Source organism: Myotis davidii, unplaced genomic scaffold, assembly GCF_000327345.1.
Source record: "Myotis davidii unplaced genomic scaffold, ASM32734v1 scaffold159, whole genome shotgun sequence".
Classification (NCBI taxonomy): Eukaryota; Metazoa; Chordata; class Mammalia; order Chiroptera; family Vespertilionidae; genus Myotis; species Myotis davidii.
Genome location: NW_006291231.1, coordinates 823,555 through 835,085, shown reverse-complemented (window position 1 = coordinate 835,085; position 11,531 = coordinate 823,555). Strand labels below are relative to the sequence as shown.

General features: G+C 36.3%; 1 protein-coding gene across 1 annotated transcript in view; it reads right to left on the bottom strand.

Annotated features, from left to right (window-relative positions):
- The window catches only part of FBN2 (fibrillin 2), a 248,313-nt gene that overhangs the window by 89,680 nt on the left and 147,102 nt on the right, over positions 1-11,531 (bottom strand). Inside the window, exons 16-19 of the mRNA XM_006764368.2 lie at positions 8,294-8,446; positions 6,501-6,554; positions 4,784-4,909; positions 1,877-2,002 (exon numbers count right to left, since the gene is read on the bottom strand). Coding sequence (XP_006764431.1) covers positions 1,877-2,002; positions 4,784-4,909; positions 6,501-6,554; positions 8,294-8,446 — 459 coding nt within the window. The remainder of the gene's footprint in view (positions 1-1,876; positions 2,003-4,783; positions 4,910-6,500; positions 6,555-8,293; positions 8,447-11,531) is intronic.

Here is an 11,531-nt window from a genome sequence, read left to right as displayed (position 1 = left end):
CGCGATATTAAGAAAATTTGTAAATGGAAGATTATAAGAGAGGGTTTTGCGTGCCAGCAAAAGTTACTGGCGTGCCATGTTTGGCACGCGTGCCAGGGGTTGCCCACCGCTGGTCTATTTAGTTCTCCATTAAATGTATCTCTCACAATAGCCCTGAAGGGTACTGCTGCTGCAGCCGCAGTAATCATCAGCTTCCTAGGTACATCAAGAAACTAGTATAACCCGATCTTGCTTCCAGAGGTTCTTAACATTTAACAGAAGCTTATCCTTCAACAGACACTAGACAAAAGGATAAAAGACAGTGGGAAGCAAGTGGGAATAAAGAAAGAAATGATTAATAAACTCTGGAAATCTCTACTCCCACCCACCAAAATCCCTACTCATGGAGGGTATAGAATGGTTTTTTACAGAGTATGTTTCTCAGAGCAATTTTGAAGAATAATAGGTTGGGTTGGGTGGGAGTGGGTCCTAGAAAATAAAGCCTCTGGTTGAATATATTTAGAAGCCTGAGCTAGTTTAAAGTGAGAGCTTTTATATCTTACAGAAAGATATTCTAAACTCTCAAATGTGCCCCTGGTCATCTATGGAGAAGATGAACCTTCAGGTACTTTAACTGGGAAACAAATGAGCTCTCTCCTTTTTTTTAAGGAGCTTCTGCAAAATAGGGTGGGCAGGAGGGGACAGAGTTATCAGAACTAAGATTACAAAAACTGTATTTTACACTGTTTTCTTTCTTTCTTCAGGCTAATTACTGTTTTTCAGTGGTCTCTCCAATTCAACTCAAATTGAGGTTTGCACTTTGTAACTGCATTTCATTGACTTCAGCTGAATCATTTGTGTTCTGGCATCTTGTTCCAGTCCTAACTTGTTTCTGTTCACAAGAATGCTTTGAAGTTAAACAATAAGATGAAGAGAGAATGTTAACATCTTTTTGCATAATATTACCATTGCAGTTTTCTTGGATTTGGAGTCCTAAGAAACCAATACTTAACAGATAAGGAAAGGGCTACTCAAAATAATTAAAGATATAATCTCTTCTTAAAAAATTACTATTCGGAAGTAGCTATTGCATTTGATAGTGTCATGGGACACTTCTGTAAGCTCATATAGTGAGACTTAAAAGGAACAATGGCTAGTAGTCATACAACAAATTATTCTGAAATACACAGTACTTTGATCAGGAAACAAAAACATAATTGGATACACTATTACTTAGCTGGTATCTCACTAAAAACGAGTCCTTCCCTAAGCATTTAACTCATTCATGTAACTTCTACTGCAGAAAAATGTGGTTAAAAGAAAATAAGCTTTTAAACACTGGTTTATGAGTGACAAGCCCAAGCAATAACTTTTAAATGATCAAATGAAAAGGACAATTTTTTAGACTATAAATTTAATTAAGGTGACCATTTTTACTCAGGTCCCATATTTTCTGGGCCAGCCTCTGAGGTATAGCAATCATTTCATAAGTAAAATGCTTCAGAGCTGAATATGCCAATACAATTCCGGTTCCCCTAATGTGTCAAAGTAGTTTTTAAAAAGGGAAAACAAAGTAAACAAATATCTGACATCTTATTTTAGCAGGTAAAACAAATTGGTTCCTTTCATTTTTTTCTTCACTTTTGTTTTCAGACTTCAAAATGTTCCAAATGTTTGTTGTTATTTTATCTGAATGGAACAAAACTGATAGTAGTCATAAACTGTGTTAGGTGCACATTATTTCTAAAACTGGAAGATTAGCTGAATGACACTATAAATTCTTAAAAAATATTCACACAATACTCTTTTTACTATATTACTTTGTCGATATACTTGACAGTTTTGCCTCGCTAGGGGCTTGCTTACTCACATCTAAGGCAAGGGAGACAGCGCTTACCTTCACACGTCTCCGTTTCAGTCCTGAACACATACCCAGGGGGGCATGTGCAGCTGTAACTTCCAGGTGTGTTCCGGCACAGGCCATTGTCACAGAGCAGTCTGTTCACCAAGCACTCGTCAATGTCTGGAAGCAACCATCAGAAGACAGGAGATACACATGTTGAAACATACAGCCCAGTGGCCAGCAATGTTTTCTTTTTCTTTTTTCTCACCCCTCTCCTTGACATAGTCTCTTTGTAGTCACAGCACATTCTTTGATCCCAAACAAAATATATTCAGTTTTATTCAAATGGCAAATTCTTATGCTGGTGGCCACTTTTAAGATGTTTTGAAGTCCCTGGGGAGTATGTTGTAGTTTGGAAAAGATACATTACTGGTTTGTTCTTCATTTGCTTACTGTCCTGTAGTGGTATTATATTATATATATTTTAGTACTGATGAAATTGATTAAAAGACAAAACTCATTTGCCTATATATGCCTGCTTATGTGTAATAAAAATAACAATTTTAAAAAATGTTTTGATTAAAATTCTAATAAAAATGCATTAAGTGGCAGTTAAACAAAAGGTATTTACTAATCCTTTCTCATTATGTTTTTACCCCAGAAACAATTAATCATTAATAGAAATTAATGATGTATTTATATATTCTTTTAACAGTCTAGAACAGCCTAGAAGATATTTAAAGCTCAAATTTAAGAAGCTGATATTGAATTTTATTTTTTGCAAGTATAATTAATAACAGAAAAAATTAAAATTGCAATTTGGGATGAAGAGTTTCTTTCACTGAAAGTTACATTTTTAGCCTTGCAAATAACAATTGTTCTTGACCAAACCACATTGTAAAAATTTGGAAACCAGAGATTGAAAAAACGTTTCCCATAATTCTATCACTACTACTAATATTAACGTTTTGTGTTTTATCTGATCTTTTTTTCTTTGGATATTATGCTTTTGTTCCATTTCTGAATCTTTATTTTTAAAAATCAGCATTATATTTTAAGCTTTACCATAATTTCCCCCTATTGTTTATTTTATCAAATGCCTGCATCACAATTTAGTTACCCATTCCCCCATGGTATGGGCTGAATTGTGTTCCTCAAAAAAGCTATGTTGAAGTCCTAACACAGAATGTGACCTTATTGGAAATAGGACTGTTATAGAGGTGATCCAGTTAAAATGAGGTCATTAGTGTAGGTCGTAATCCAACATGACTGAAAGGTGCTCATATAAAAAGGGGAAAGAGAGACAGACACACATAGAGGGAAGATGATGTGAAGACACACAGGGAAAGGATGAACATCTGACTACAGTGACACATCTGCAAGTCTAGAAATGCCGAGGATTTCCTGGCAAACACCAGAAGCTACGGGAGGAAAGGAAGACTTCTCCCCTCGTGCCATTAGAGGGAGCATGGCTCTGTGGACACCTTGACTTTGGACTTATGGCTTCCAAAACTATAAGACAAATTTATAAGCTATAAATTTGGTATTTTAAGCAACCCAGATTTTGGTATTTTGTTACTGCAGCCCTAACAAATGAAAGCTGGAACCTGGCCTCATCTTCATTTTAAAAAATCTAGTTGTAATTTTAATCAAAATTATGCATACACCTAATTTAAAGAGTTAAGCAGTGCCATGAATGGTGTTCAATGTGGAATGCTCACTGATCTGTTTTCAGTAGATGCCTATGTGCCCAACTGTACTTGGAAGGTATGCTGGAAGCAACTTGGCTTTTGGTGAATAAAAAGCTAACTGGTTTGCATATTTTGTAGATGTTCAATAATCTTTGGCTAGTGCCTTTCTTTCTAGGTGTCAAATTCTATTATAAGTACTTGATATTTAATACAGTTTTATATATCCACCTGTATGTATTTCTTCAACTCAAGATCAAATGGACATATTCAATAATAAGAGCCAGTACCATGAATGCAGGAAAATGTATTAAAATTTTTAAAAAATTATAGAGAGGAAAAGGGGGAAAGAGAGAGAAAGAGATAGAGAGGGAGAAATGTCGTTTAGTTTCCTCCCACATGTACGCCATTTGGGGATCAAACCTACAACCTGGGTATGTGCCCTGACTGGGAATCGAATCCACCACCTTTCAGTGCATGGGATGATGCTCCAACCAACTGAGCCACACCAGCCAGGGTGAAAAATGTATTTCTTTCTAATCATAATAATCAAGATTTGAATGCAAGATTCATCAGTGATTAGATATAAAAATTATTCTGTATAATGATGGATTGAATAACATTCATTTTGGAAAGTGAACTCAAGTTCTCTTTAGAAAATCTAGACTATTCACAAATTCTTGAATATATGAACTACATACTTGAATGTTTTCAAACACCTATCATAATAAAAGTGTCATGTGTTAATTAGGCTGGACATCCTTCCAGACGAAGTTGGGCATGGAGGAGAGCCCGGATCCTGGGTGCCTGCCTGCGGCCAGAGGGAAGCCGATGCCAGCAGCTGGGGGAAGGAAGGCCTACTCTTGCGTGAATTTCGTGCATTGGGCCTCTATTTCTCTTACAAATTACAAAACGAGACACCATCTCAGTGAGCACGTTTAGATATGTTGTAGCATATAAATTAAAGTCTGTCAACCTGTAAGACTTTATTTTCTTAACTTACAATTATCCATACTGCCCTATTCATTTAGTATATACCCATTCATTTGAGAAAAGACAAATTTAAATACTAAGCTGTGCCACTAAGAAGTTTGTTACTGTGTGACAGAATTTGTCTGACTCCAAAATTTTTATATGTTTGTGTACTAAGAAGGAAACAAGGGAAACTGTAAGATTTATAGTTTTAGAAATTTATTTGTATTTTGATTTCTCCTACAATCCATGGGATTAAACTATATGAAAGGCTCCTATATAAATATAACAAATAACTTACCAATACAGTTTCTCCCAGAGGCATCTGGTTCATAGCCACTGTTGCAATTACAACGGTAACTACCACGTAAGTTTTCACAAATTCCATTGGCACATATATCGGGATCCAAAGCACACTCATTGATATCTGCATCAAATGTTGAAAGTTTAATGCTCATAGACATTTTATCATTTGTTGATACATTCAGGTCTAATAAAGATCACTCAACATATGAAGTGTTTAACTTGGCAAACCCACAATTTGCCTACCTTTCAGGAAGGGAAAGGAAATGAAAATAAGGAGTAAGAATAAAACTGAGAAATATAAGACACTTTCCTGGTAAGCCATAAGGAAAATGAAGGGAACTGGCATAAATTCAAAGAATTAAACCATGTGATGTGCCTGTATTTATGATAAAATTAATGAAGAAATGTATAGGCGGTTGGCTCAAAATCCAAAGAAAAACTCATCATGATAGGTATTATAACCATCTAAGCAAAAGACAAAGATTTACTAGGGTGGCCTATATAATTTCATGGTCCCCAAAGGCATGGAATACTTGTATTTCATGATCATATTTTTATAGTCAACTAAGTAGTATGATACTTAATGAATGTTTTTCTGTTGTTGAAATTAATGGAGAGAACAGCTAAAACATGGATGCTTGAGAACATGATGTTTTATAATAAGCCATGAACATGTCTACTTTCTGTCACCCATGTGCAGTGGGACTTTGAGGAAGGATGAGCTTGCACGAGCAACAAAGCAGTTTTAACAGGTGGCTGGCTCTGTTGGGGAGGCCTTGCTGAGGTGGAATAAAATACAGAATAGGGATAAAATAAATTTTTGGTCACTATGCTCAAATTTTGGTGCTAGCTATTGTTTTCTAGAATTTGGAAGACCCTAAACACTCCAGAAATGTCAGCCTTTACATTTTATTTTTGGAAGAAACACATTTTAAAAGTTTTCTTCTTTACTCTGGTTTATGATATTCATTGCAATATAATAGATTATATTGTCAACTAACCTAAATTTATCTAAAGTCTTTTCAGACATAAAAGTAGAAGAATATATATGAAGAATAAAATGAAGATTAACAGCACTCTATAGTTTTATTTTAAAAAATGAAACTATATGTATATTAACATATAAAGTAAACTTAAAATATAAACACATATGTATTTAATACTTAAATTTCCATTTTAGAATTCTGTTAAACATATTACTAAATTTAAAATAAGAAAACTTTAATAAATTTCATTTCTTTAGTTATATAAAAACAATTTAGTATTCTTAGGCATAAATAGTCCTAACAATTTATTTTTAGGGTAGTATATTGCAAACTTCCATATCAAATACGTCTTAAACATTTTTTTAAACCATGTCAGTACCATTTTTTAATTTTTAAATAAAAATTTACACACTCTTTATTTTTTTAATCTAAATACTAACTGTAGCCTCTTCATAAGCAATGGTCTCCATAAAATCATGGGTGTAGTTGTTCCTGACATTTTTAACAATGAATATTTAACAGATACATCCACTATGAAAAAGGTGCATCTGCATGCCACTTCATAATCTAGCTTATAATCATTGTTCTAAGAAATAATTTATCTTATCATTTTACCCTAATATATTTTTGTAATATTAAATGTAATCATATGCATAATGTTACAACAGAATCATAAAGCTATACAATTATATAATTATTATAACATGGAGAATAGAATAGAGTTACCTCTTCCATCCACTGTGATACCTACTCCACTACTACATAGACCATGGAATTCAGCTATATGATAAAAACAAATAGAGAAATTAAATACTCTAAACTATATCTGTTTTATACAAGTTACTTACAAAATTCCAAAACTATCATTTGAGAAAATTACATGCATTAGTTTTTAAAATGAAAAAAGACTATTTTTTTAGCACATAATTATTACAAGAATTCCAATAATAGTCCTTCTCTCCCTAATTGTGCCAAGTTACCCTTCTATAAGCAGGATAAGAGAATATCCATTTTGTACACCTTCTTGAACACTGGGAAAAATCAATCAATAATCTAATAAACAAAAAGCACATCTTATTTTAATTTTAGAAAGATTGGGCATTTTTAAAATCTGGTAATGTACTGTTTGTATTTCTACTTTGTAAAATCTTATTTGTGCACACTGCCACTTCTAAGAGCATTTCAACTTCCCTTATTAATTAATGTAAATTCCTTATACATTAAGAAAAATATTTTCCAATTTATATGTTTTAGTCTTTAATGTCTTCTTTGAAAACCCTTTATCATTACAAAATAAACAAAAGTTTATATATCCTATAAGAAAATAATTTTTATAAAATATAATGTTGGGAGCTAACTTCATATTTTTTTCTGACATTTATCAACAACTAGAGCACTGGTTCTCAATCTTCCTAATGCCGTGACCCTTTAATATAGTTCCTCATGTTGTGGTGACCCCCAATTTCATTGTTACAAATTGAACATAATTAAAGCATCGTGATTAATCACAAAAATAATATGTAATTATATATGTGTTTTCCAATGGTCTTAGGCGACCCCTGTGAAAGGGTCATTCAACCCCGAAAGGGGTCGTGATCCACAGGCTGAGAATTGCTGAACTAGAGGCTTGGTACACAAAATTTGTGCATAGGTAGGGTCTTCATTGATGTAAATGCTTTGTTTTTCATATCTTATATTCTCATTTATTTCTAGATGAACTCCCATTGTTTTGCTAAGGTTTGAACAATCCATTTAGGATTTTTAATGGAATGACAAGCCATTTCCATTGCTGGAGTGCTTCTCTTCTATCTTTCTCATGGGAAGTTCTTATTTTTTTTTTCAAGACCAAAATAAACATTATGCCCCTCTCTTTCCCAGCTTCCCCAGGCAACTATTTCTTCCTTTATGCTCTCCCAGTTCTTTATGTCCCTTTAAAAGGGTTAATCTTACTACACTATATTTTCAACTATCTCCAACTTAAAAAAAAAGATTGTGTATATTTTTTAATCCACATTTTGCTTACATATACTCAACACAGGCTTATATATTCAATACAGGTTTAGTATGAGTAAACAGGATCAACCATATCAACCTAAGACCCTGTAATTACTGATAGACTGTGATAAAAGACCATTTTGTGTTAAGATGAAAATAAATAAATAAAATCATGTTCTGGTAAAGTTATTACAATCTTGAAAGCAATAAGTAAACTTTGTGCTATTTGTCTGAGATCAAAGACATTGAGACTAATACATCCATGTACAAAATCTGCTTTAGCAATCATAATTGGATCAACAAATACATTTTTCTATTCACCATGTGTTCTCTTTATCTAGAGATTTTAGGTAAATACAAGCCAAATCTCATTAATTGTCTCACATACCAACACAGGTTTGGACTTCTTTTCTTCAATTAAAAATAATGACAAAACACGTCAGACTTGACGTACTCCTTGGCCAAATATCTAATATTACATTTCCAGATTCTTTATCAGGTGTGAAACCAGCCAATGGGACTACCTGAGTTTTTAGCAGGGCATGGCTGGCAGGGCTCTCCAAAACCATAGTCTGGATTGGCACAGCAGCACTCGGACTTGGTCACCGCACCCGGGAAGGGACGGACACACACTCCCTTCTTGATTCCACCATAGCATGTACTGCGCATGTGAGTATCTGAAGGACACAGAGGAACAATGATCTGAGGTAGTGACAAAGAAAAAGGGGGTTCAAAACTGAAGGCTTCTTTTAGCCTAAGTCTGGAAGCTTCTAGAGGGCATCTGCCACTTCTTTTTCTTTGTATCTTTAGCATCTAATAGTGTTAGGAAATCAACAAATGTTTGTTGAGTGAGGAAAAAAATGAGTCCACATCAGCAACTCATTTTCTCCAGTTTTATGTGCTGCACAAGCAGCCATTATCCCACTGGCCTTTTGTTGAATCTGGTATATTCCCACAGTTATAAACGAGACTCCAAGCTCTAATCACTAGCTATCTTCTACTCAAAATGACACATTATTATTTCTATTTTAGAAGTTCTCATGAATAATGAAGTGCAGTGAAGTTAAACTACCTTGAGATGACACTGCTTGACCATCACGTTTTTTACTTCCTTTTCAACCCCCATTTACTATGTTTTGACCTCAGACTCTCAATAAATCCAGTTTTTAAAAGTAATAACCACCATTATGTGTCCTTGGCATTGCACTAATTGAACATTCAGGTCAGCAACTCCCTAGAATAGTGATCATTCCCACACATTACAGATGAGAAAGGTGAGGTTCAGAGGGACTACATAAGTAGCTCCCAGTCCCAGGCGATCCATTGCCTGAGCTTGGATTTAGGCTCACACTGTGTGACCTCAAAGCCCTTCCTCTTTGTACTGTGTCATGCAATGTCTCAAAGAAGAATATCCTGCTTAGTATTCTCACCCTAAATTCTCATAAAATATGCTAAAATTTTATGATAGTATCTGATGAACTATAAAAAACTCAGATCATAAAGCCCAGAGAAGAATATAGCTTTTAAGTAGTGTAGATTGACATGTTAATCCCACCAAAGAGACAACCCTTATTATAAATATTTATAATTATTCTCAAGTTGTTAGAAATTATTTTATATGCTTGTTATGCAAAGTGAGTCACTCAGTGATTTCTTATGATCTGGTAGTGTTTCTCATTAAAACAAGGAGATTCATGGCTGCACTAAAACAACGTGCTGTGTATATGAACAAATGAAAGCAGGCCATGAGATTTACCACGCCAACCCTATGGAGAGCATGTGTTGCTTCGGCTGTGGAAGAGTCTGACAGTTTGCTCTGAGTTATACACAAGTGTAGGACTCAATGCAAAGACAAATTTGCACAAAGACTACATAGTTCATGATTCCCAATGTTTTTGTGCATCCTTCAAATTTCACCAATTATGTCAGAAGGCGTCATTAGAATGGTCAAAGTTATTTCTGTTTTCATGTGAAGAACATAAGCCACACAATTTTTAGAAGTAAGTTGATAAAAAGCCTATGGTACTCAGTTGAAGAGTGAGAAAGATTACATACTGGTTTTGGTTACAGGTTAACAACACCAACACCAGAAGATTCATGAAAAGAGAAAGTAATGTAAGTCATGTGAGTGTTTTAGGGACATGAATATGTCTGATCCCTGTGGGATCACCTTACTTAAATTAATTAACATATTTATCATCACTTAAATAAGGATGGAGTTTTTATTATATATGAGAATGTGTTTGTTAAACATTAAGCACAAAGCCTAGGACACACAGGAAATACTCAAAAATGGTGGCAACCTTTTCTTTCTTCTTTCTTTAATGAGGATAGTTGGCTTTTTCCTATTCAAGACTGGAACCCTAGTTCATGTTATACTCTTCAAATGTAACTCAGCCACTGCTCACAGGTGGACAGGGTAAGAGGTGCCAATGCCAGGGGCACACTCAGAACATGCCCACAGGAATGCTTTGGCAGGGAATGGGCTTAAATGTTAAGCAGTAAAAATTACAACTAAAATACATAACAACAATCATCCAGGACCACTGGAAAGCTAGCTGAATGGAAGTCCTACATCTAGAGAAGTAAAGAAGAAAACACACTGAGACTGGTAGGAGGCGTGGAGGCACGGAAAGGGCTGGTGTGACAACCACTTGTGCCGCTTCTATAATTGGGAGGGAAATCGCCTCTGCGGAGGCTGCCCGGAGGAGCAAGGGGACCTAGCCCCACACCAGACCCCCTGCCCAGGATCCCAGAGCTGGAAAAAGAAATCCCTATGGTCAGTAAGAACTATGGGCTGTAAAAACCAGTGCAGATTGGGGGTTAGTGACACAGAGGCTGCTGGAGACCCAGCTGTTCCTCTAAAAAGGCTGGCACCATGAACTGAACTTATAAGTTCCTGCCTCCTCTGAGCTCCAACACCAGTGCCAGGCTCTCGGGGACACAGACACATACCAAGAGGAACTGGATTGTCTGTCATTGGGGCAGGAACTCATGGGTGGCTTTCTCCCAGATGGAGGTGCTCGCAGGGATTATTATTCCTATTCTGGGACCTTCCTGGTCACAGGGATGACTGCTTCTGTTTGCTTGACTTGGTGATTCACTGAGATTCCACCCCACCCAATTTACAATCCCACCCAAGCTGTGTGGAGTGGCTTTTGTGTATGAATGGCTTGTCCTAGCTCAGGCTAAAAGCTCTCAAACAACTTGCACTTAGGTCAGGGAGCCCCAAACCTATCAATAAAAGGCCCAGGACCCAGAACCAGCAGCAGCCTGCCTTGCTTCATAGCTGGCCTCATCTAGGAACTTCCAAACCTGATATAAAGAGGAGGAATCTGCAGATCTCTCTGTAGCCCCAGGCAGTGGCTGACTTTGTACCTCCCTGGAGATCCAAGAGCCAATGTCCCCAGTGGTCAGTGTAAGACCATACCAGATTACAACTCTACACATCCATAAGCCACACACTCAAGGGAAAGACTCAGTGAGCACCAAAGCCCCACTGAAGCAAGTCCTGCTCCATAAGGGTGTCTCATGCACAGCAGCTCTCCCACTGTAGTTCCAGCTGGTTCTCACAGCTATTGGCCTGGGGGTCAATTCCTCCCAGTAACACCAACAGCAATCAAAGTTCAACTACAGCAAGATAGTGCACATAGCCCACATAGGGGCACAGCCAGAATGCCCAGCTCAGATGACTGGGGAGGCTGAGCCACTGGGCCCTACAGGACACCTACTACAAGAGGCTACTCTACCAATTCCAAGCGA